Here is a 24,500-nt window from a genome sequence, read left to right on the forward strand (position 1 = left end):
CTACCCCAAGGGGCTCCCTCTGTGAGATGAGACTTTGAAGGCCCAAACTCCTGCTCTGACAGGACTCCCCATTTCTGTTCACACCTCCTGCCCTCGCACGACACCTCGCTTTCATCCTCAGACAGCCACAACTGTGTTTTGTTTTTTAAATTTAGTTATTTATTTTGAGAGAAAGAGAAAGTACGAGCAGGGGAGGGGAAGCGAGCGCGAGAATCCTGAGCAGGCCCTGCACTGCCAGTGGGGAGCCCATTGCGGGCCTCGAACTCACGAACTGTGAGATCATGACCGGAGCCAAAGTCCGTTGCTTAACCCACTGAGCCACCCAGGTGCCCCATCCACTTTTTTTAACAACTGGTGGCATTCACTAGGCGCTTTACATACATAACAGGTCAGAATCCTCACAGGTATTCTTATCCCCGTTTCAAATATGAGGCAACTGAGGCTCAGCGGGGAGGAAGGTCAGCTGGCCAAAAAGCAACAGCTCTGAGGTGAGAACTTGGTTCTGTCCTCCAACCCAGTGGAAATCTTATGCAAACCATGAAGCAAAGCAGCAGGTCTTTTGGGGTGTCACCGCTGCCCAGGCCCATGGTCCTGGCCCATTCCCGGCTCCCCTGCCCTGTCCCCATCACCACAGTCTCTTGCTTCTCCTGGTCCAGGTTGTAAGATGTCAGAGTTGGACACATTCCGGCCTCAAGTGCCCACGAGAGCAAAGAGGTTATAAAAACAGAAAGGTGAGCAGTCTGCTGAATCAAGGGCTCTCCTTGGCTCCCTGCCCTGGGAATTCACACCCAGCAGTGGCACTTAACTCCCTAGGGAGAAAGCCTCAAGGGAGCCGTGTTCCCTGCTAGTTAGAACCAAGACATTGGTGCCAGACCTTGGTGTAGAGCAACAGAGACCGTCCCCTGGCTAAGTGACTTAACCCTAAAATGGAGAGAAAAATGCCTCTCCTGGCCTGGAGAGTTCACAGAAGGGAAGTTTCTTTCTAAAAGCCAAGAGCTCAGCCCCTCTTCATGCATGGTCTCATTTAAGCCCCATAACAGTTCTGACAGGTCGGTACTATTACTCCCATTTTACAGATGAGAAATCTGAGGCGGAGGAGTCTTCCTAAGATCACACAGCCCTGCAGGGGCTTGAACCCCAATCCTGTGTAACTACAAGTCAGATGCATTTATACTGCCTCAGAGAGGTTCCTCTTCCTTTCTCCTAGGAACTGTTCTCTGCCACCACCAACCCGCAGGGTCAGGGGCCCTGAGTGGCGAGTTGAACCATGACTGGATGGCCCTGCCCAGCTGTGGTGCAGTCCCCAAATGCCTGACTGCCCTTGCTTCTTGGGTTGGGCTTGCGGATGGCTTCCTGGGCACGCAAGGGGTTGGGGCCAGCTGCAGCAGGGACTCCTCCAGGCAGTTCCCCAGCCATATTGTTTGCGGCCATCCTACCCTGCAATCAGGTAGGTGTCTGACTGTCTCTTGCAGAGGGGTGTTATAAGTTCCTGTAGGGGCCCTCCCGGCAAGGCAAGGAAACAGAGAAACCAGACTTGAGCTTCTCTCTGGTTTAAGCACCTTCCAAGGCCCTGGCAGAGGCCTCTGCAAATTTATATTTGTGATTTTGTAGTCTTTTTCTTAACGAGGACCTCAAATGGTAAAAGCATCAGGCTCTACACAACCTAGCTCTGTCCCCACGCTGAGGACAGTGGAAAGTGTTCCATCCTCCTCTGGCTCCCTGGCTCTGAGGCAAGCGAGACCCCCACTTTCCCATCTCTGCAACGAGATTGAAGCCGGGAGACAGGCGGGTACAGCAGGGGCAAGGAGAAGGGATCAGGGTCCCTATCCTTTACAAAAGGCTCAGATCTGCAGAGGGTTTTCACCAGCCTGCATTTGTTGCATCTCCAACAGCCTCGCGGAGTAAATGCAGCCTCCTACCCCCGTTTTCCAGCTGAGATAACTGAGGCCGGGAACAGAAGGTGCAGGCCAGAGCCTCTCCCCCACGGGCCCCGGGGGGCTCCGCCCAGGATGCCGAGCCAGGGTTGGAGGGAGTAGGGCACAGAGGGTGCGGGGACGGCGCAGCGGAGGCAGTGGGGAGGCGGCGGCGTCCCGCACTGTCTCACCGCAGGACCGACCTCGGCGCTTATCTGCTCGGGCAGCTTCCGCCCCCCACCCCAGCCCCCGCCGCAGCCCGGGCCCCCGCCCCGCCTCCGGAGGGCCGGCCCGAGGGCCCCTCCCCCGGCGCCCGCCCCCAGGGAGCGCCGAGCTAGCAGGGCGCTGCCCGGCCGAGCGGAGAGGGGCCCGGCCCCCAGATGAGGCGCCGGAAGTGATCAATAACCCCGGGGGGCGGGGGCGCCTCCTGCCTCCAGCCCGCCGAGCCAGGCCGAGCGGGGGTCCCCTGGGCAAAGCTGGGAGAGAGGCTGCGAGGGAAGAGGAGCGGTGTCCCCTAAAGGCCGGAAAGCAGGAGGAGAGGCGGGATCGGTCTGCACCGGGTTCGGAGGGACACGAGCCCACTCCCCCCCCCACCCCCAACACACACGCACAAGTGCACACGCACACACTAGCAACGCCCATGGGCGTCCCTGGCACAGATGTGGGAGGGAAGAGAGAAGTGGAGACACCTTAGAGAAAGTGAAAAGCAAGCCACAAACGGGAGCAGACGCCCGCCACGTGCAACTGGCAAAGGTTAGGCATCAAGAATACATAAAGAACTCTTGCAAATCCATAGGGGGGAAAAACACAAAATATCCGGCAGAAAAATTGATAAACGACGTGAAAAGGCATTTTAAAGAAGAGGAAGCACACGTGTTCAAGTGAACATCTTAAGAGATGCTCAAGTTCATTGGTAGTGAAGGAACAACAGCGACGACCACGGTGGGATGCTATTTTACAGCACTGGAAGGGCAAAAACTAAGCCTGACAGCACCCAGTGTTGGAGAAGAGGTGGAGCCGCACAATCTCCGGTGCATCGCTAGCCAGCAACTCTGTGTAACCACTGGAGAAGACAATCTGGCCTTATCTTGTAATGCGGAGACGCAGCAGATCCCCACCCCCCAGGCATCAAATCAAGAGAGACCTTGGCTTGTGCTCCAAGAGACCTGGGCGGGAACGTTCAAAGATACACTGTTCTTAATAGCAAAACTCTGGGAGTAACCCAAGTGAACACTAAGGAGAGCGGGTAAATAAATTACAGTGGATACATCCACACAGCGATAAGGCAGTTCAGCAGTTAAGCAAGCAAATGAACCAGTTTCACATAATGGCATAAATGCATCTTAGCACCATACTGTTGAGTGCAAAAGCCAGTCCCAGAAAACAAATACCCTTCCTGTGAAGTTCAAGACCAAGGCAAACCATATCTCTACAAATAGCAATGTTGGTTCCTTCCTTCTAATACTTTTGTTATTAGGAGATGACAAAAGACTCAAGAGTAATACTGAGAAATTATGAGAACCTATAAAAAATATATAGTTGGTTTACCAGGTATCAAAGGAATACATAAAAATAATTTGCCTTCCTGTCAGCTATCATCGAATCGTTCAGAATGTAATGGGAAATATCCTATTCAAAATATCTGAAAAAAATGCAACATATCTTAAAGTAAACTTAGTAATAATTATGCAGGGCCTATATGAAAACAATTGTAAGAATCACTGTAATCACTTGTAATCACTTTTACAAGAAAGTAAAAGAAAACTTTAGAACAACTTTTATTTTCCTTAGCTTTAAAAAGAGCCAAGGGCCGCCTGGCTGGCTCAGTCGGTGGAGCATGTGACTCGTGATCTCGGGTTGTGAGTTTGAGCTCCACATTGGGTGTAGAGATTACTTAAAAATAAAAGCTTAAAAAAAAAGAGAGAGAGAGAGAGAGAGAAAGGCACCTGGGCGGCTCAGTTAAGCATCTGCCTCTTGATTTCAGCTTAGGTCAGGAGCTCATGGTCTGAGATGGAGCCCTCTGTGGGGCTCTGCATTGAGTGTGGAACCTGCTTGGGATTTACTCTCTGCCCCTTCCCTGCTTGCTTGCACGTGCACAATTTCTTTCAAAATAAATAAATAAACATTAAAAAAAAAAAAAAAAACTTGAAAAGGAAAGATCTTGAAAACCTGATCATCACAAAATTCAGGTTCCCCCAAGAAGGAGACAGGGAGATGGGACGGGGGCGGGAGTGACAAGTAAGCAAATATATCAATAAACACATAAATTAAGTAAAGGAGGGCCTGCAAAGGCCCAGATGGCTGTGCATAATGCAGAAGTATCTGCATTTGTGCTCCTGAAGGGGAAAGGGAGACATTAAAGCCATTTAGACTGACTTTTATTCAGGGTATAGGCAAGAGGTTGTCTTTCTTTCCAGAAGCCCATATGGAATGGGGGGAAAGGCCTGTGCATGCAGGGGACAGGGCTAAAAAAAAACCCCTAAGACACACAACACTGAGGGCCTTCAGCCTGGACAGATCCAGAAGGCTTCAGGGAAGGCTTGTAAAAGGGCTGAATTTCAATCAACAGAAATGACAGAAGGGGAGAAATATGCCAGGCCTGCCAGGGGGTGGGATGGCGATTACAAAGGGGGTTATAAAGGCAGAGAGACCAGACAGAAAGAAGTGAGGCTTGGCTGCCCAGGAAGGGTTGTGCTATGAAGCTGCTAGTGCCTCGTCTGGCCAGGGCTCAGGATCTGGGGGGTAAAGCACCCCAGAAACTCACTAGGGGGCTGAGGCTGCTCTAGGAAGGGTGACTTGAGAGAGGGTTAAGGCCAGGGGTTCCTGAGGGGCAGATTCAGTTGGGAGAGGCTGAGCCTGAAGCCCCTGTAAGAGTAACAGGCCTCATTTCACAGCTGTACTCACGGGCAAGGAGCTCATCACCCTGAGCCTCAGAAGCTTCTCTACAAGAGGTTGCTGCCAGCCTGTGGACCCAAAGAAAGCCCTGAAAAGGAGAAGGCCTCTGGAAGAAAAAAAAAAAAAAAAAAAAAGTGCATCAACCCCCACCCTAGAGTGTCTAGCCCTGTGCAGCCAGAGGAGGGGAGGTTGTCAGAACATTGACAATGGCAGACCTTGATGGTTTTGCAGCCCCCACCTTGTCAGCAGGCCCAGGCCCAGAGGCAGCCCTCCCTTCTGGAAATAGAGGGCTGAGACCTTGTTGTTGAAAAGGGCCCCCACTAAAGACACCAAAGTCAGGAACGACGTGTTAAAGTCAGACCCAGTGAGGTCAGAAAAACGGGTCTGCAGCCCCCCAGTCAGAGGCCTCCCAGCCACACAGATCTGAGCACTGTCTAGGCCCATCCACCCTGCTAAAATTTTTCTGCCCAGGGCCACGACTCAGGAGGTCGCTGTGGCCTCCAAACCGATTGATAAATGTGTTGGAAAACACTCATCCGTCATCTGAGCTCAGCAAGGAGACAACAGAGGATGGTCCCCACCTTGTGTCTTTAAGTTATCTGTTCATTGCTATAACATTTTCTTTATACCCATATATCCACACATGCAAATAATTATAATACCTAAGCCTTAAAGAGAATTTGTCGTATGCCAGGCATAGTTCTAAATGCTCTGTGTGTATTCACTCATTTACAATCTGACACAGTAATCCACTTTACAGATGAGGAAACTGAGGCATAGGATGTCAAGTAATTTGCTCCAGGAAGTCTGGTACAAGAATCTGGCTGTCTTAACCATAAAGCTATGAGGTCATCAAATAAATCAATAAATAGGGGCGCCTGGGTGGCGCAGTCGGTTAAGCGTCCGACTTAAGCCAGGTCACGATCTCGCGGTCCGTGAGTTCGAGCCCCGCGTCAGGCTCTGGGCTGATGGCTCGGAGCCTGGAGCCTGTTTCCAATTCTGTGTCTCCCTCTCTCTCTGCCCCTCCCCCGTTCATGCTCTGTCTCTCTCTGCCCCAAAAATAAATTAAAAAAAGTTGAAAAAAAAAAAATAAATCAATAAATAAGTTGAGATTTTATGTACACATGTATATACATTTGTACATAATTGCATAAATGATCATATTCATGTTCTGACGTGCTTTTAAATTTTCCTTTTATATTTTTCCTCCCCACCCATCCATGGAATCCATGTTATCACTCAATGTTTGATCTTCTATATTTTTTATTATTCACAATTATACATAGTCTTCTATATACTGATGCCTATAATCACATATATTTAGACAGGGTTCCTTTTGTCATTATTTTAAAAGAGAAGATCGAATTAAATAAATATTTCTGCATCTTTCTTTTCTCACCTGGAAGCCCCTGGCAGATCTAATTCATTGCTTTTAACAGCACACATCAGTCCACACACCGTCTTTCCACCTGGTCCCCTCTGCTCATGGTCCTCTTCTAGAGCCCCCCAGTGTGCTTCTTTACTCCATTAGGGAGTTTGATGGTGGAAATTCCAGGCCAGGTGAGAGGAAAGGACAGTGAGAAGGCAGCCAGGTGACGTTTCTGGCTGGGTCTTGCCTTACCCTCTTGCTGGGGGCCAGCAGCCCTCAGCCCCCAGAGGCAGGAATGCTAACTTGACTGTCTTATTGTGAAATCATTTGTATATTGTGAAGTGCTTTGCATATGATTAAGTGATTTGCATATGGGGGGGCGGGTGCATCTTTGACATCCCAGAGCAGCATCCCTGGGCGTCTTCCTCCCTTTGCAAAAAAACCAACCCAAGGCTTTCACTTCAGAACTTGCCTATGGGCTTGGTGTGGTGAGACAGACACGGGGCTTTCAGAGGAAAGCTGATCCCACCTGGAAGGAGCTGGAGGTCCAAGAAAGGCACACATTGGAGTGTGGTCAACAGGCATCAGGTGCAGCATGTGAGTCATGTGCCCTCGGAGCCCCCAGTAGGCGAGAGCAACACAGGACAGTTGAAGGGAACTACCATGGGTGACGAATGAGGGTCAGAGGTTTGGAGACCCCTACCCTGTGGCAATCTCTGCCCAAGTGGGTATCCACGTGCCCCATCCTGAATATTATACAGTCTTGGCTGATTCCCAGCAAAAGATGCAATGTGGAACCTCCAAGCCAGACTCCCACCTCCCTGGAAGTGAGAGGTGCTGTCACATGCTCTGGGCTCAGGGACACCCAGGGGGAAACCTGGCTCTGCCATCTGTGCCACTGCGTGACCCCGGGGCTAACAGTACCCACCTCAGTGGGGCAGAATGAGGATTCAGTGAGATAATGCAGATGGAGTGAATGGCACGCAATAGTGTCCAGTAAATTGTAGATATAATAATGCTCTTTATTGTTTGCTGCCCTAGTCTGAGGTTAGGCCTACCTTCCTCCAGGTGAGGCAAGCACAAAAGGGAGCTACCCCAGGTTTGGGGTTCCAAGCAAGTGTCAAGCCACCACGCATTGGACCCCAAAGGGTTACAAGCCCTGGAGACAAAGGCCTGAGGTTCCCAGTGAAAAACCAAAGCATAAAAATAATTCGATGAGTAAGAATAAAATTCCCTCTTCTGAGGTTCCCGAGGCTAGGCCCCTCCCTGCGGCGGGCACTTCCCCTTTCCCTTGTTCATGGAGGAGCCAGGCCGGTTTGACTCACAGCAGGAGCGCCCAAGCCAGGCACCCACCCCGACCCCGGCCGGGCTCCGGGCTCCGGGCTGCGAGGGCTGGCAGCGGAGCGCGCCCTCGTGCGGCCGTGGGCGACACTGCGGCCCGAGAGAGGAAGCGGCGGCCAGAGCCGCAAGCCCAGCCACCCAGCGGCTCGCGGTCCCTGCGGGGCCGCCCTCTCCGCCCCGCCCAGCGGGGGCTGAGCGCCTCGCTCCTGGGGCTCCCACTTCCGCCGGGCCCTCCCCTCCGCCCCCGATCCTCCCGGGCGGAAGTGCGCCTGGGCCTCCCGGGTCCCCCACGGCCGCGAGGCGGAAGCGCGCCTCGACCGCCGCTCCCCCCGACCCTGCGGCGCGCCGCGCGTCGGGTTCCGGACAGGTCCCGTGTGACGTGGCCGCGCTCCGGGGGCGGCTCCGGGCTGGGGGCCGGGCGGCGGACCGGGCGGGGCAGACCCGGGGCGGGGCGCGGCGCCGCAGCTGGATGGCTGGGGCCGCCCGGAGCGCCGCCGCCGCCGCTGCCGCACGGTGAGTGACCGCCCGACCCTCGGGGCCCGCGCCCCGGGCGGGACGCCTCGGCCGATCCCCCCACCCCCACCCCGACCCCGGCCCTGCCGCTCCCGGGCAGACCCGGGCCTCTGGCGCAGAGCCCGGGAATTCAACTTCCTAGGGCTTCTCTTCTCCCCTGTCGCCCTGCACGTCGCTGCCCATCGCTCCCTCGCTGCCCATCGCTCCCTCGCTTTCCTCCTCCGTGTCCGTCTCCCAGTCTCTGGCTCTCTCACTCTTGACTTTCTCTTGCTTTCTCCTTTCCCTCTGCTCTCTGGCTCTCCGTCCTCCGCTTCCCCTCTGCCCAGACTGTGGTCCCCTCACCTCTGCGTGCCCTGCCTTGGCCTCAAGTCCGGCCCGGCCCAGTCCTGCCTTTGGACCCCGTGGAGCCCAGCGGGTTTCCTCAGTCTCTCGTGAGGGCCTTTGGAGGTCCTGGACGCGGGCATCTTTTCCAGCCTTCCACCGCCATCAGGGGATGAGGAAACTGAGGCAGGGACATCGCCAGCTCAAGGTCACGGCCAGATGAGGCAGGGCAGACCGCATTTAAACCTCATGCCTGAGTTTCCAGATTGAACTTCTCTCTTAGTTGACTCACATCCACATCCTGTGATCCAGAGGCTGGGAACCTTCCTGCTGCCCGGTGCCCCAGGTCTCCTGCAATATAAGGAGGGCTCTCCCTGCCCCCTCCCTGCCGGGCACAGTTCACCTGCATCAGCAAGCTCGTGGCCTTCGCAGCCTGTGCGGGAGGCGGTTCTGTTATCCTACAGAGGAGGAAACTGAGGCTCAGGTGCTGCAGGGACTTTGCCTACACTCAAAAAGCCATAGCTGCAGAGCACAAAGTTTAGGGCAGGTCTCCGAAGCGTGTGCTCTGCACAGCTGTGAGGCAGTTCCTAACTGAAGGATCTTTCTCTTCAGCCCTACGTCCTGTCTGTCTCTGTGCCCTGGGGACAGTGGGCTCGTTGCCTAGGGAGAAGCTCTTGACGGTTCTGCCCTAGCTCAGCTGCTCGCTTTCCCCACCTGCGCCTCCCAGTGTCACCCATCAAGCTAGACAGTGCCAGCCTCAGTCCCCTGGGGCGTCCTCACTGGGGCATGTCCTGGCGGCGGGGCCTCCCCTGGCAGCTAGAGACACCCGACTGGGCTGGGCCTGCCGGTGGCTGAAGGGAGCCCAGCCAGCGCCTCACCCCGTCATTAGGGAAAGTTTAGCCCCAGGCAGACGTGCTGACACACAGTCTGGAGCTGGCTCAGAAGGAAACAATGTGTGGTCCTTGGGAGTGGGGTGTAGAAGAGTAGAGCCCCTTTACTCTGTGAACCCATCACTGGGATCAGAAGCCCTGGGCAAGGCAAGCAGGAGAGTGGATGCCACGGCCGCTTGTAGGGAGGAGGGTTAAGATGCCACGTTTGCTAAGCAGGTGTGCGGCCAAGGGTGGCAGCTCACGTAAGAGGCCTTTGTGTTTTTCAGCACGTGGCATGCCTGGATGTCCCTGCCCTGGCTGTGGCATGGCGGGCCAGAGGCTCCTCTTCTTCACTGCTCTTGTCCTAGAGCTCCTGGGAGGGGCTGGGGGTTCCCAGCAGGCCCTGAGGAGCCGGGGGCCTGCCGCCGCCTGTCGCCTAGACAACAAAGAAAGCGAATCCTGGGGGGCCCTGCTGAGTGGGGAGAGGCTGGATACCTGGATCTGCTCCCTCCTGGGCTCACTCATGGTGGGGCTCAGTGGGGTCTTCCCACTGCTCGTGATTCCCCTGGAGATGGGGACTACGCTGCGCTCAGAAGGTAGGTGACCCTCCTCTGGTGCCCAGGGCAGCCAGCAGCGTGGAAAACATCGCTGCTCTCCCTGGTAGAGTGGGGCCTCACGTCCCAGGTTTCATTGTGTCTCAGGTGGAGGGCGGGGACACATGTAACTTCTCACCTTGGTCCTGTGAGACCAGGGTGTGCCATGCTCTTTCCTTCGTTCATCCTTTGTTCCGAAAGAATCAAAGTCAGCAGACGTTCACCAAGAAACAGTATAGACACTGGTTGGAAATATGAGTGCCAGGCTGCTTGGGTTCAACCCCTGGCCCTGCCACTTTCCAACTGGGTGGCATCGGGCAAGTTACTTGAGGCTCAGGCTCCCGACCTTAAAAAGGGGCATAATGCGGGGCACCTGGGTGGCTCAGTCGGTGAAGCATCCGACTCTTGGTTCCAGCTCAGGTCATGATCTCATGGATCATGGGTTCAAGCCTGCATCGGGCTCTGTGCTGACAGTGTGGAGCCTTCTTGGGATTCTCTCCCTCCTTCTGTCTCTGCCCCTCCTCTGCTCATTCTGTCTCTCTCTCAAAATAAATAAACTTGAAAAATAGTTTTTTAAGAATGGGCATAATCCTAGTATGTACTTCATGGGTACTGCTGTGAAGATGAAATGAGCTAATATTGGTAAAAGCACTTAGAAGGCTGCCTGGTGCAGGGGAAAGGGCAGCGTGTTCACGGGCCCTGTGCCGGCTACAGGGATGCGGTGCCTTGCCCTTCAGTCTCTGCTCATAGTGCAAAAGACCCTCCTACCAAGGGCCTCTGGGTCAGCCTTACCCAGGTAGCCAGCCTGCCTTTGGGGAGGGGATCTGGGAGGCAGGGCACTGGCATGGGCAGAAGCTGCCCTTTTGTGACAGGTACATATACTGTCCACAAATGACATGTTGTGATGAAAACTAAAGAGACTAGATGGGTAGCTGCTAAAACTAGGTGCCTGCTGCCCCACCCAGGAGTGCAACATACTAGGTCTGGACCAGACTCCTGGAATCTGTTTGAAATGCCTGCTCCAAGGGTTTCTGCCGCTTGTGAGGCTCAGGAGCTGTTCATTCAGCAGATGGTTATGAGCACATCTATGCCCTGTGCCAGGCTGACGGCTGGTGCCGCAGCTGTGAATGGGGCCGATGTGGGGCCCTGCTGTCATGCCTGTGCCCGTGCATCCTCTCAGCCCCTCTTACCGTGTCCCGGTGAGTCAGCATAGGGAGGACTTGGATTATTAGCCCCATTTCACAAATGAGGAAGCACAGGCACAGAGGGGTCCTTTGATCAGGCTGAGGTCACACAGCCTGGAAGCGGCAGCTTTTCCTGGGATTCCACCCGATCACCAAGCTGCCTCTGCCCTCTGGGCCTGTTTCTCTATAAACCAAGAGTTTGGACATAGACTTCTTAGGGCACTTCCAACTCTGGATGCTGCAAGTCTGCAAAAGTCCCCAAATCTCTGCCACTTTTCCAAGAGTGACCGTGGCTGTGAAAAGAAAAATTCCCACTTGAAGGGCACTTGCTATATGTATTGCAATTTAATTGCCCCAAGATCCCTATCAGATATAATTATCCCCAGTTTACAGATGGGAAAACGAATCCCAGAAGTTACCTGCCCAAGGTCACCAGCTTGTGGGTTGGGGAGCTGGGACCTTTCGGACTCCCAAGCCCAGTCTCCTAACTGTGAAGCACGAGTTAGTGCTCCACAGTCATCCAGCAGGTCGTGATGTATTTCCTGTTGAGCACCCAGCCAGTGCTGGGCCTGGGGGTGGGGGTGGGGGGGTGGGGTCGGTGCTCCAGGAAGGGCAGGAGGCCAAGTCCAGCCTTCTGGAGGCTTGCAGTCTGGTTGGAAAAACATAGCGCCCAGTAAGCTGGGTGGGGCAGAGGTCGGGCCAGCGGTTCTGGTAGATCAGCCCCAGGCCCCGAATCTCTTTTGTAGCTGGGGCCAGACGTCTGAAACAGCTGCTCAGCTTTGCCTTGGGGGGACTTTTGGGCAATGTGTTTCTCCACCTGCTGCCTGAGGCGTGGGCCTACACATGCAGTGCCAGCCCTGGTGAGTGAGGCCGCAGTTGGGCAGGAGGGCAGAGGGAGCTGGTGCCCATGCCTAAGGTTGGCCTAGGCCCTACCTGCTCTGCCAGAATGACTGGGAGAGGGGTTCTGGGCGTCTGGCAGGGAATGTGTCCTGGCCCCAATCCCCTGGCCCCTGTGGGAGTCCCTGGGGCCCAGCTTTCCCACCAGCCATTCCTGTCCCCCTTCCCCTGTCACTGCCCCTGACTAGATCCCATTCCAAATGGCCCCCCTTCTGTGGCCCTGGCTTGGCCTGGCCTGTCAGTGCTGCCCCCTGCAGGTGGTGAGGGGCAGAGCCTGCAGCAGCAACAGCAACTGGGACTGTGGGTCATTGCTGGCTTCCTGACCTTTCTGGCATTGGAGAAGATGTTCCTGGACAGCAAGGAGAAGGAGGGGACCAGCCAGGTGAGCTCCACATCCCAGGGTCCGGACAAGCTGGCCTCTATTCTGTGGTGGTTGAGGGCCTGCAGGCCCAGGTTCTGAATTGAACCCTGAAAAGTGGGTCTCTTGGCCATTCCCTGGGGGCTCTGGGAGGCTGGGCCAACTGGGAAGATCTGGGGAGTGACGACATTGGCCCTGCTGTGGCTTGTTATCATAGACTGATGGCAGCAGCCGTGTGGGAGGCAGAGGATCAGTTGGGTCTGGGTACACGCGGCTTATTGAGCAGCAGAGAAGTCTAGCTAGACAAAAGGGGCCAGGGTCTCCCTGCCTCTGTTTCTCCATCTCTTGCTCCTTTCCTGCGTCTACCCTGGCCAAGTGGGGGAGCATCTAATGTCACCTCTCCCTCCTTCTCCTGGCCCTAGGCCCCCAGCAAAGACCCTGCCGCTGCTGCCGCGCTCAATGGAGGCCGCTATCTGGCCCAGCCGGCTGCAGAGCCCGGCGTGAGCGCCGTGGTCCGGACCATCAAAGTGAGTGGCCCGCTCAGGGTCCCCTCTCCCTGTAGCTGTTCCTCCCCACAAGTGGCAGGCCCATCTGAGCCCTGCCCACTCGGGTCAGCCTGGCTTCCTCTCCCCTCATGCAGGTCAGTGGCTATCTCAACCTGCTGGCCAACACCATAGACAACTTCACTCATGGGCTGGCTGTAGCTGCCAGCTTCCTTGTGAGCAAGAAGGTGAGTGGCGGCTGCGACAGCGGGGACCCAGGCATTTCTGGGGGGAATGATGGTGCCTATGTAGACCAGGTGGTTCTACCTCCCAAAATAAGCTTCCAGTTTCTGTCCTTCCCACTCCCTCCACCATCCACACCCCCATCTAAGCCCCAAGGGCTCCTGCATGAGGCCGCCTTCTGTCCCAAGCCAAACACTCCTTTTTGGGATCACATACCTCTGCCAGGCTGCTAGGCTTGGGCCCTGCCTGCTTCTAGATGCTTCTCACCCACCTCCGCACTCTGTCCTCTGAGCTCTGACATTAGTGGTCCGCCTACTCTTGAACTGGCCGAGCTCTTTCCCCGCTCATGGCCTCCACCTCACACTACCCCGTCTGCCTGGAATGTTCTTCCTCCCACTCTTTGAAACACTGGCTCCTTATCCTTCAGGCTTCGACTTAAATGCACTTCCTCAAAGAGGCCTTTGCTGACCCCTCATCTAAATTAGGCCCCTGTCACTTGTGTCTATGACACCCAGTCCATCTCTTCTCCTGCAGTACTTATCACTGTAATCATGCAGTTCTTTGTGTGTTCATTCAGTCCTTGCCTCCTGCTTCGTGAAGGCAGGTTCCTTGTGTGTTGTATTCACTGCTGTATTTCTAGTAGCCAAATGGTGTCCGGCCAGAGCACTCAGCAGAGTAAATATTTGTAGAATGAGTGGACAAGTGGGTGCCTGGCCCTCGGCCCAGAACCCCACAGACTCCTTCCCTGCAGATTGGGCTCCTGACCACCATGGCCATCCTTCTGCACGAGATCCCCCATGAGGTGTGTGCCAGAGGCTCTCCATGGCGGCAGTGGGGACGTGGGGCTTCAGAGAGGGGGTGGGGGTAGGAAGCCCAGCAGTAGCAGCCTTGGGGGCTGGGCTCCGGAGGCCTGGAGCTCTCAGTCCACCAGGCTGCAGCTTCCATCTCAGCTGTGCTCCAGCCTCCTGGGGACTGGGGTCCCAGCCTAGGGGATGTGGGCTTGGCGGGGGGGCCCAGCAGCAAGGCCGGTGCAGGGGGCTCGGTGTGCATGTCCGTACCTGACCCCTGGGGCCCAGAGTGATCATCTGGACCTCCCCTCAGGTGGGCGACTTTGCCATCCTGCTCCGGGCCGGCTTTGACCGATGGAGCGCAGCCAAGCTGCAGCTCTCGACGGCACTGGGGGGCCTGCTGGGCGCCTGCTTCGCCATCTGTACGCAGTCCCCCAAGGGAGTAGGTACGGGCATGGTGGGTGGGGGTGGCAGGTGGCGGTCAGTGGAGGGGCCCCAGCCAGAGGGCACAGCTGCCCCGCCCCAGTGTGCAGGCCAGGATCTGCCCGGTCTACCCTGTGGGAGTGGGTGCGGTGCACGTGGCTCCCCTGGGCTCCTAGCCAGTCGGGACTTCTCCCACTGCAGAGGAGACCGTGGCCTGGATCCTGCCCTTCACCTCTGGTGGCTTTCTCTATATCGCCCTGGTGAACGTGCTGCCGGACCTCTTGGAGGAAGATGACCCGTGGTGAGTGACCCTCCCCACCGCCACTCACAGGGTTCAGGGGAGCTCGAGGGGGAAGGGCTTCTGGGCTCCGCCCCCTCGTCAGCCAGTGGCCCCCCCCCCCCTGAGCCGCCCCCCTCTCCCCACAGGCGCTCCCTGCAGCAAGTGCTGCTGCTCTGCACAGGCATCGTGGTGATGGTGCTGTTCTCGCTTTTCGTGGATTGACGGTCCCTGATGCCCCCCACACTGCAATAAGAGACTCAGATTCACTCTGTGACCGTGTGTGAGGCAGAGGGCGAGTGCCTGAGAGAGCACACCTCTGACCAGATGAGAGGATGGTGTGTGTGTGTGTGTGTGCATGCGTGCGTGTACACGTACACGTGTGACCAGTTATGTGTGAGACCGACACTGTGATCATGCGCTGGGCCCAGGGCCCGATGCCCGCGCCGGCCCCCAGCCACGCCGTGGTCTTCTCTCCTGACCACCCTGTCACCCTGCACTTCTCACAAAGGGCAGTGAGGACGAGCAGCACTGGTCCCAGGTGGAGGCCTCTCCCCACAAGACTGCAGGGGGAGTGAGAGGCTGCTCCCTAGGGAGCTCAGGGGGCCCAAAGCTGTCTCCTTCTGGGGCCTTGGGGTCCCTGACCTCTGCTCGGGCACCAAGTCCTGGGCAGCCGAGGGGCTGAGGCTGGGGCACCTTCTCTCTGCCGTGTCCATTGTCCCGGCCCTTCCTTTGCCAGCTCTAAGGCCAAAGAAAGGAGAGGCAGGTGCTTGTGTCGCCCCTCACCCCACTCAGCACTGACAGCCCTACCCAGCCCAGGATGGAGCCTGGCAGATGCTTTCCAAGACCTTTTCCTCGTGGCTGCCAGCCCTAGGCCGGCTCCCGTTCCCCCCGGTGAACGCTCCCTGGCAGCGCCGGCGGCTTTTGCCACCTCCAGCTGCCAAACAGCAGCCTGCGGGGCAGGGAGCAGCCCTGGGCCAGAGAGGCCTCTGAGGCCAGCTCAGGGATGCTCACGCCAGCACAGGATCCAGGCAGAGATCCTGGGGGCAGGAAGAGGGTGCCACAGCTGCCCCCCGGCTCCAGGCCCCTTTTTCCTGTCCCACGTAGGCTGAGGGGGAGTTGGGGGTGGTGAGGGCTCCGCGTTGTCAGCACTCAGGAATGTGCTCTGGGAGAATGCTGAAGCCATAATCCCCAGCTATTTCTCTTGGCTGACACCCAGGTACTCAGCTGGCCCACTCCACAGCCGGGCTCAGCCCTGCTGCTCAACCGTGGATGTTCTGAGAAGCAGCCGTCAAGAGGGTCCGAATGGTTTTACAGCAGTTTTGCTGTGGTTCTGTTTCTATCTGTAAATACTTATTCTATAGATAAGATGCAAATAAATAATTATATACAAACTGGTTGTCTCTCCTCTGCACACCAGAGTCCATGGTCAAGCAGGGCTTTCCCAGGAGTCCCTTGCTCCAGCCAGGTTGGTGGCTGTGTGGGTCCCAGCTCAGCATCTTATCCCCTTCCCCCCCACCTTCAGCTCTTCTGCTTCATGTTCATCTCTGAACTATTACTCTGCAGTACTTCTTAGAACAGGGTATAGCCTCTCATGCTATCCCTGGCTCGTTAGCTTTTCATCCCGACACTATAAGCCTGGCAGTATGCCATTGTAGCCAACGTCATCCCCAAGGGTGGTTGTCCTCGTTTTACAGAGCTAGGGGCTTTTCCCTGGCCTGTTCCTTGAGCAAATTAACTAAAGGGAGGTCCATCCACACGGTCACCTCCAGCTTTGCTTCCATGAAATTAGAAAAGAAAAACTAGGGGGTCCTTACTCTAAACCACACATCCTCACTTCCTCTGGATGTCTGAATGTAAGGACAGCATCAGGCACCGGGGGGTGTTCCTTCCCCTCAGTGCTAGCCCAAGAAAGCAGAAGAGGGGAAACGGAGTCCCCTCTCCTCTCCACACCAAGCAGGACAACCTCCAGTAGCCCGTTGGCTGAGAGCAGTGGTGCCTGTGCCATCGTGGAGTCCAGTACGGGGGCTGGGAAGCCCAAATTCGTGGCAACCTCAGCTGGGAGTGCCTGGCTCTGACCCAGTAGCTCTGTCAGCAAAAAGGGAGCTGCCCCACCTGGCTGTGACACATCCAGGGTGTGGGGAGCCCAGGCCTGGAAGCGAATCCAGAGCTTTTTGACCAGCCCCCGTCCTCTCCTCGGCAGCACTGGGGCTCCTACCTGCGGGTGGCAGGTGCACATTCAATCACTGCACTCAGCCTGCCCAGAGAGGCAGCTGGGCCTCATTTATAGATGAAGAAGCAGGTGGGGTGGGAGGGGGTTCCTGTGGGTTCACTACAGTGCCACAGGGTGAATGCCGTGACTGGCTAGAAGGGACAGAGAGTGCAGAAGCCAAGTGGCCAAATCCAGGACAGGGGACAGAAACCAGAAGCTCTCAGAGGCTGTACTGGGAGCACCTCAGGCCGGAGGCAGAAGTCAAGGGGATTGCCACCGGGAGCATCAGCACTCTAGAAGGCAGTGTGGAAGCCTTGGGATGCCAGGGTGAGGAAGCTAGCAGGAAGCCAAGCCCTTCAGATAGGCCAGCTCAGTCAGTAGCCCACTGTGGTAGGCCTCCCCCAACCCCCACCAGGGGAGAGTACAGGGAAAAGGTGCATGTAGGGGCTTTTGCTAGAGGGCAAGAGCTGACAAGAGTTCCGAGGGGCTCTTATTCGGAAAGGCATTCTGGGGCCCAGCAAAACTGCTAAGAGCAGAGCGGAAAGAAGGGCTTTGCTGTCCTGGGTTCCAATCCCAGCTATGCTACCACCTAAGAGCAACCCTGGCCCAGGTGTGTAAACACATCTATGAAAGGAGACTATCCCATTGGTGGATGCTAAGATAACTGCATCAAACCATGCACAAGACCTGCTCGGCACGGGACCCAGAACAAGCCCTCAGCGAACCACACCAGGCCAGCTACGATGCGGGGGAGCTGGAAGGTGAATGAACAGGAGAGGACCAACGAGATCCTAAAGGAAACAGGACAGGGGCCTGATGGGGAGTGGGGCTGACGGCAGAACTGAGGACTGGGGGAGAACACACCAGAACCAGAGGTTAGGCCTAGAAGGACTCTCACTGCTCTTGCTCAAGGTTCATTTTTCAGCAAGAGAAAAATGGGCCAAAAGAGCTAATGGGAACATGTGGAGGAACAGGAGGCTCAGGGGCCAGGAAGCAGGGGAGGACTTTCAAGGAGAAACACCTAGAGCCTGGCTTTACCTGGGAGTAGGGATGAGAGCACCAAAATGCAAAAAATGTAAAAGGGGAAAGGCTGGCTTCTGTCAGGACCTTTGTCCTGGAGCTGCAAGGCACCAACCTCTAGAGCTGACAGGGGCCAGGGAATGGGAACAGGATCTGGAGGGACACGGTGGGGGGTGGGGGGGCCAGAAGACCCCACGCAGCAGGTGTAGCACGAGGCTATCCTTCCCGGAGGGCCTTGCCTCACAACTGGTGTGAGGCCCACGGCGGTCTCGGGTTTCCAGGCAGCAGCACGTGGGGAAGGAGCCTCGAGCACACGCTCCACCGTTCCACCCAGAGCCCGGGAAGGGAAAACAGACAGGTGCCCGGGACCTGAAGCCTTCCTTTATTATGAACTGTAACGAGCGTGAGACCAGGGAGCAGGTGCGCAGGCATCCCCCTAGGCGTAGTACTGCAGGTTGGCTTTCTTCTTGGCCTGCACTTCCAGGATGCCCTCCATGTAGTCCTCATGGGTGAGCTCTGTGGCGCCCCTGCGCAGCGCGATCATGCCCTGCACCCAGGACACACAGGCTCTAAGGGTGCCTTCCCACACCCCTGGCCCGGCTCTGAGAGGCCTCAGCCCTCTGAGCCTCTTCCCCGCAGCGGTCTCCACCAGTCAAACGCCCCATCCTGTTCAGGGAAGGGGGCAAGAAGGCTCAAAGCAACCCACTCCCGCACCCCAGCACTCACCGCCTCCACACACACGGCCTTGCACTGGGCCCCATTGAAGTCATCCGTACAGCGGGCCAGCTCCTCATAGTTCACGTCAGGACTGGGTGTGGGGGTGGAGGAGAGATTCCACAGGACTGAGTTACTTACGGCGAGGGGTGGGAGATGTCCTCCCACACTCCCCATCAGGCAGCAAGGCCCACTCGCCTGGTGACGTCGACAAGTCCCTTCCCCAATATGCCTTGTTCTCCTCTCAGTACAAGATACAGGAGGAAAGAGGGTAGGTCAAAGCAGAGACCAGGTTATTTCTGGGGGTCTAGCTTTCTAGAAATCTGAGATTTCTCAGTCCCTGAGATTCCAGGGACTGATTCAGCCTGCGGCAGGGGAGCAAGAGGTTGTAGAGACAAAGGATGGTCATCTCCCTCTCTTTCCGGTAGCATCAGCCCTGCATCAGCACAGCATTTTTCAGTCTCAGGTGCCAGGAAATGAATGGCAGGAAGTGAATGGCAGTGCCATTACCCCCAAGTACGAGAGAGGAAAACTCAGGCTTAGACAGATGATAGCACCTACTAGAGGTCACACAGATCTAAATCCAAGTCCATCTGGCCCCTGGCTGAATTCCCTTGAGCTACTCTGTGCTGTGCTCAAGCTATTCTGAGCTGTGCTCGTCTGCTGGGGCAGGAGAGTCAAGGAAACGGGAGGGCCTCAAGCCTGTGCACCTTCAGATCATGGGGGAGGAGGAGGCAGGGTGACTGTAAGGAGCAGAGCACCCAGAATCAGGGCCTGGACCCCAGCAAGATTCTATCTCAGGCTTCCGGGGAGAAATGGAAGCCAGCACGTGGAATAGTTGTGTGTGAACAGGGAGGGGAGAAGGGGCGGGTAGAGACCTGGGCACACTGTACGAAGGCCACAGAGACCGCTCTGTTGTTCCCCTCAGGTCTCAGCACCTTGCTCATGCCCTTGCTCACCTGACGTTCATCTTGCGGGAGTGGATCTGCATGATTCTGGCCCGGGCCTCCTCGTTGGGCATCGGGAATTCAATCTTTCGGTCCAGACGGCCTGAGCGGAGAAGTGCGGGGTCCAAGATGTCCACCCTGTTGGTGGCTGCAATTACCTAAGCAAGAGGAGAAGCATCAACTTGAACTGAGGAAGATGGGGCTCCCAGACAGACAGACAACACTCAAGGCCATGACAGGCAGAGAGATAGCCCAGGGTCCAGATCACACAACAAGTGTGTTAAATCTCAATTCTAACTCTAGCTGCACTAGCTATGTGACTGCGAAGGTCCCCTGCCCTCTAAACCCTGTTTTCTTCCATCCATGATGACAATACCCACCTTTACTTGAGTGTTGGGCTGGAACCCGTCCAGTTGGTTCAGAAGCTCCAACATTGTCCTTTGTACCTCCCGGTCTCCAGCCTTCTCACTGTCAAAGCTGGGGCACACAAGAGGCCCGAGACACTGGTGAGGCCACAACTCGAGGACAGCCTTCCCTTCCTCCACCCACTGGAAGCCTAACCCAACCATCCAGGACAGAGAAAGGTCTCACTCAACTGGGGGCCCCCAGCCCAGGACTGGTATAAGGAAGGTGTCAGACACTGGAGAGGCTCCTAGGATCAGCCAGGCTGAGAATAAAACAGTGAGCAAAACTAGCCACTGCCTGGGCTATCCACGAATGAATGTGCCACTGCAAACTGGGCTTATAGCTCAGAAATATGGGATCCAGACTTGGAGCATAAGGGAAAACCCAGGCAGGCATCCTTGAGGAAGTATCCCTCAGGCTGAAAACACACCAGGGGAAAAGTACATTCCACAGAGGGAACAGTAAGTGCAAAATCTCTCTCAGCACAGAGCTGGAGCAGGCCTATAAACCCGAAGGATGCTGTGAAGAGGTGGGGGCGGAGGCAGGTCCAGGATGAGGTGGAGAGGAGCAGGGACAGCCACACAGGGGACTGGTTAAGTCCAGCATTTATCCCAAGGAGCAATGCAGGGCCCATGGAGGATTTTAAGTAGGATGTTTGTGTGAGGGATGGGGTACATGGGAGTGAAGCAAGCAGGTATGAAAGGACCATGCTGGAAGCCGTGAGGAGAATAGATGGTCAGGAGAAAAGCAGCAGGGAAGCCAGTTAGAAGAGAATTCAGGAAGCAAAACCACGAGAGGAGAGCTGCCACTGCTCCAGGGGAAGAATGGGACAGCAGGGGAAACAGGATTTAGAACAATCTCCTTGGAGGCACTCAGCATCCCCCTACCGCTTAGTGCCGATGGCATCCAGCTCATCAATGAAGATAATGGATGGAGCTTTCTCCTTAGCCAGGGCAAAGGCATCGCGGACCAGCTTGGCACCATCCCCAATGAACATCTGCACCAGCTGTGGGCCAGCCAGCTTCAGGAAGGTAGCCTGATGAGGCGGCACGGTGATCCATATCAGGCCAAAGGCACCAAGAGAGGTCCCTCTTGAGTCCCTTTGGTAACGCTTTAGCTTCTGCCCCTTTCTTCCTCATCCCTCCCAAAGCACTCACCTTGGTCTGTGCAGCACAGGCCCGGGCCAGCAGGGTCTTCCCCGTACCTGGAGGTCCATACATCAACACCCCTTTTGGAGGCTGGATCCCCAAGTTCTCAAACTTCTCCTTGTGGTTCATTGGCAGGACAATGGCCTCCACCAGCTGCCAGGAAGAAGTCCTGGGTGAGGAGAGTGAAGCCCTGAGGGCTCCGAGCCTAACACTTAATGACTTCAACCCCAACCTGCAACCCTCCTACTCCTCCTATTCAGAGACATTGCTCTCTTCTTCCCTGCATCAAAAGGATGCAGAATCAGGGTGCCTGGGTGGCTCAGCTCAGTGGCCAACTCTTGAGATCAGGTCATGATCTCATGGTTTGTGAGTTCAAGTTTTTATATATATATAAATTAACTTAAAAAAATAGATGCAGAATGCTCACTCCCACCAGGGCTGGCTATGGTCGCTCCAGAAATAGCAGGATATGGTAGAAAGGCACTGGGACAAGAACCAGGAGCCTGAGTTCCAGTCCTGGCTCTGGCCCTAACCTTCCTGTGGCCCTCGACAAGTCATTTAATCTCTCTGGACCTCAGCCTCCTAAACTGTCATAGGGCACCCACCCTCTTACCACCGTAGGATGGAAGATAGGAGGCACACTGGCACTAAGTGCTCTGATCAATGAATCAGAAAAACAAAAGGCTGGCGAGGCTACTAGTGGCAGCCGGTGCCTCCCTCACCTCCTGAATCTGCTTGTCCAGGCCCCCAATGTCACTGTATTGTTCTGTGGGCCTCTCATCCACCTCCATGGCTTTCACCCGTGAGTCATACTCTGTAGGCAGGGTCTCCAGGATCAGATAGGAGTCTTTGTTCACACCCTAGGGACAGAGCACAAAGTCTTCAGATTTGTCCCAGCTCAAGGCCTAACTAACTGGCTGGGTGATAGGTGTTTGTAGAGTGAAAAGAAAAAACAGGACTAGGAAAGACAAGAACCGAAGAGCAGGCAGATAAAGCTCGGACTCTCTGGGCTGTTCTGCTGAGATTTAGGGCCAACACTGAACTGGGCCTGGGGCAGAGGCTCAGCTAGCCAGTGGGAGAAACCTCACTGGAAAAGCCCTGCCTGGGCTCAGGGACACCACTCACCACCAAGTCTCCAGGCTTTAGCTTTTCAGCATCCACCAACCCAATCACAGGCAGGAAGTATGTCTGTATGAAAAATTCCAGGTGCAGTCTGTTACTGCCCTCAAGAACACTCCCTAGTCCTGTCCCACATCCACTCCTCACCCTCCTCAGTTCTCCTAGCATTGAGCTGGCCTCACCTGTCGGGTAGAGGTTTTGATCACTGCACATTTACCCTTCCTCTGGGAATCCAGGTCAATATTGGCACCATCCTCCTCTTGGTCATTGGGATCAACATCTAGAAGCTAGGAAGGGAAAAAACTCAGGTCAAGAGGCCCTGCTCAGCCCTTGAACTCCCCAAAGCCCAGTGCTTCTGGGGCCAAGACAATCCACCCCACTCCTGAGACTAGCCGCAAGCCCAGCAAAGGTGTGGCTGTTAAGCCAGGGGACTGGTAAGATCTGTTTAGGTTCTGCTTCTCTGCACACAGCTCTCTACCCCCTAGTAAAGAGGATACATGTGAGGCTTCTGAGGCCTTTTCAGGTTATATATATATCATATATATATATCATATATTATATATATCATATATATATCATATATATATCATATACACACACACACACACACACGTGTGTGTGTGTGTGTGTGTGTGTGTGTGTGTGTAGAGCCCCGGAAGTGCACACTAGGGAGGGGGCCTCACGAGGTACAGCTCTAACATGCAAGTTAGGCCTCAAAACTTTCACCCACTTTTTCTCCAACGGCACCATCGCAGGCTGCCTTGCCTCCAAGCCCCGCTAACCCTTTCTCTTCCCCTCCACATACACACACACCTCGATGACGTTGGAGACAAGGTACGGCAGGGTCTTGTTCACTTTGATTTTCTCACTGTTCTCTTTGATCTTGTCCTTCATGGCCTGGAGTTCGTGGGTCACTCGCAATACTTCACTCTTCATGATCTGGGATGAGGGCAAGTGGAAGCAAAATGTTCAGCTGTGTTTCAGCTTATCCCTAGAACCCTGTAACTGGTGAAGCCCAGGCTGCCCAAGGGGACCTCCCGCACCCATTCAGTCAGCTCTAAGGCTCTCTGAAAGGTGAACCTCACTGTGTCCACATCCAGCAGAGGTCAAAACAGGCCAGTGTGGAAACTTCCTGAGGCAGTTGTAGCAGAGGAAAAAGAGCAGGGCCCTGAATCAAGCAAATACAGGTTTTAGCTTTTGCTGCTAATTAAGGGCTGGGTACTTCACCACAACAGAAACCTGTTTCCTCATCTGTAAACTGGGGACTTCCTAAGAGAAAGATTCTCAAGAGGAATAAAGACCTCGTTGGAAAGAGCATTCTGATGATTCCTCCTGTCTGACCTGCCCTCCCACCACCCTGACCCTCTTCGAGTCCCTTCTAAGGCTTAGTTCTTCTTTCTTGATCCGCGGGCCCGAAGTCCTCCTGGCAAGGCCGAGAACAAAGTGAAAGAAGCTGCTGGGATCTCTAGGGTCTGCCCTGCGGGGGCCTCGCTGCCCCTGGGACTGTGAGCCCACCTTGATCTCACTGTCCAGCAGCCGTGTGCGCTGGATAATCTCTTCTGTGGACATCTTGAGCACCTCCTCCCCGATTCCATCTTGCTGTTAAAAAAAAAAAAATTTTTTTTTTTTTTTTAAACTCAGGGCAAGGATTCCGCGTCCTCCGAGCCCACTCACAGCTGCAGCTTCCCAGCCCAGAAAACCAGAATGAAGGAGTCGAGACCCTGGCCCACATCCCAAGCGGCCCTGACCCCAGGACCAGGCTAGATCTTGACTCCGCCAGCCACTTCCTACCCTCCCGCCAAGGGCGTCTTCCCGCCGGCCCCAGCTCCGGGAGCCCCAACCCTCCCAGCGCGCACCTCAGCTTCATCCCACACGGTAGCCATCTTCTCCTGCCGAGTCACTGGACTCTCCAGTTCCGGCAGCAGATTCATGTTCTGTAAGGAGAAGACCGAAGATCGGACTGGACAGGAACTGCGGCGAGAGATTAATACTTTCTTTCTGAAGGCCTGCTTCTGACTAGTGGCGGGCCTCTCTCCCCAAGTCCTGACTCTTAACCGAATTAGCTCCGTCCTCCACGGCCAGAGCGAATCTGCTACTCCGATTCAAAAGACAAAACCCGGGCCGCAGGACGCGCCCCTCACTCCCCCTACTGCTCCAGGAACGTTACCGCCCTCGTCCTGTTTAAACCAGGAGCGAGAGGTGGGTGCGCTATTGGTCGGCGCGCGCAATGGGCGGGGCCTGGATATAAAACCGGAAGGGGAGGGAGCAATGAAAGGAGCCTGCAGGGTGTCTGGGAAATGTAGTGTTAATCTGGCCGGTAATTGAAAGGGCACGTTCGAAGGGGTGACTTGACCTCAGAATCTGGCGCAGCTAGGAATTAGGGGATTCGCGCGATGGCTCTGCCTCCCAAACCATAGACAACATAGGCTAGCCGTGTGCAACGAGCCAAAAAAAGGGCATGCCCAGGGT

The 24,500-nt window shown here is 55.5% G+C and overlaps 2 protein-coding genes across 8 annotated transcripts; one reads left to right on the forward strand and one right to left on the reverse strand.

The window, feature by feature from the left end:
• Positions 1-371: 371 nt before the first annotated feature.
• SLC39A13 (solute carrier family 39 member 13) lies at positions 372-14,735 on the forward strand. Of its 7 annotated transcripts, none has more exons than XM_042904131.1 (10): positions 375-1,447; positions 9,509-9,817; positions 11,745-11,858; positions 12,138-12,277; positions 12,676-12,780; positions 12,894-12,983; positions 13,730-13,780; positions 14,080-14,208; positions 14,391-14,490; positions 14,616-14,735. In XM_042904131.1, the coding sequence occupies exons 1-9, from the start codon at positions 1,276-1,278 to the stop codon at positions 14,451-14,453; spliced, it is 1,173 nt and encodes a 390-aa protein (XP_042760065.1). In that variant the 5' UTR covers positions 375-1,275; the 3' UTR covers positions 14,454-14,490; positions 14,616-14,735. The 7 variants fall into 7 exon arrangements, with proteins under 7 accessions (XP_042760068.1, XP_042760065.1, XP_042760064.1 ...); XM_042904133.1 differs by having other exon boundaries at positions 377-1,447; positions 12,153-12,277; XM_042904128.1 differs by having other exon boundaries at positions 381-1,447; positions 14,080-14,212.
• Positions 14,736-18,059: 3,324 nt separating this feature from the next.
• Positions 18,060-24,219, reverse strand: PSMC3 (proteasome 26S subunit, ATPase 3). The gene is made up of 12 exons (XM_042906497.1): positions 23,888-24,219; positions 23,547-23,630; positions 22,845-22,970; positions 22,214-22,318; positions 22,038-22,100; positions 21,635-21,772; positions 20,922-21,065; positions 20,652-20,800; positions 19,740-19,836; positions 19,372-19,517; positions 18,425-18,506; positions 18,060-18,245 (listed from the first exon to the last, which is right to left on the reverse strand). The coding sequence occupies exons 1-12, from the start codon at positions 23,960-23,962 to the stop codon at positions 18,135-18,137; spliced, it is 1,320 nt and encodes a 439-aa protein (XP_042762431.1). The 5' UTR covers positions 23,963-24,219; the 3' UTR covers positions 18,060-18,134.
• Between the last annotated feature and the right edge of the window lie 281 nt (positions 24,220-24,500).

This window comes from Panthera leo, chromosome D1 (genome assembly GCF_018350215.1).
Source record: "Panthera leo isolate Ple1 chromosome D1, P.leo_Ple1_pat1.1, whole genome shotgun sequence".
Lineage (NCBI taxonomy): Eukaryota > Metazoa > Chordata > Mammalia > Carnivora > Felidae > Panthera > Panthera leo.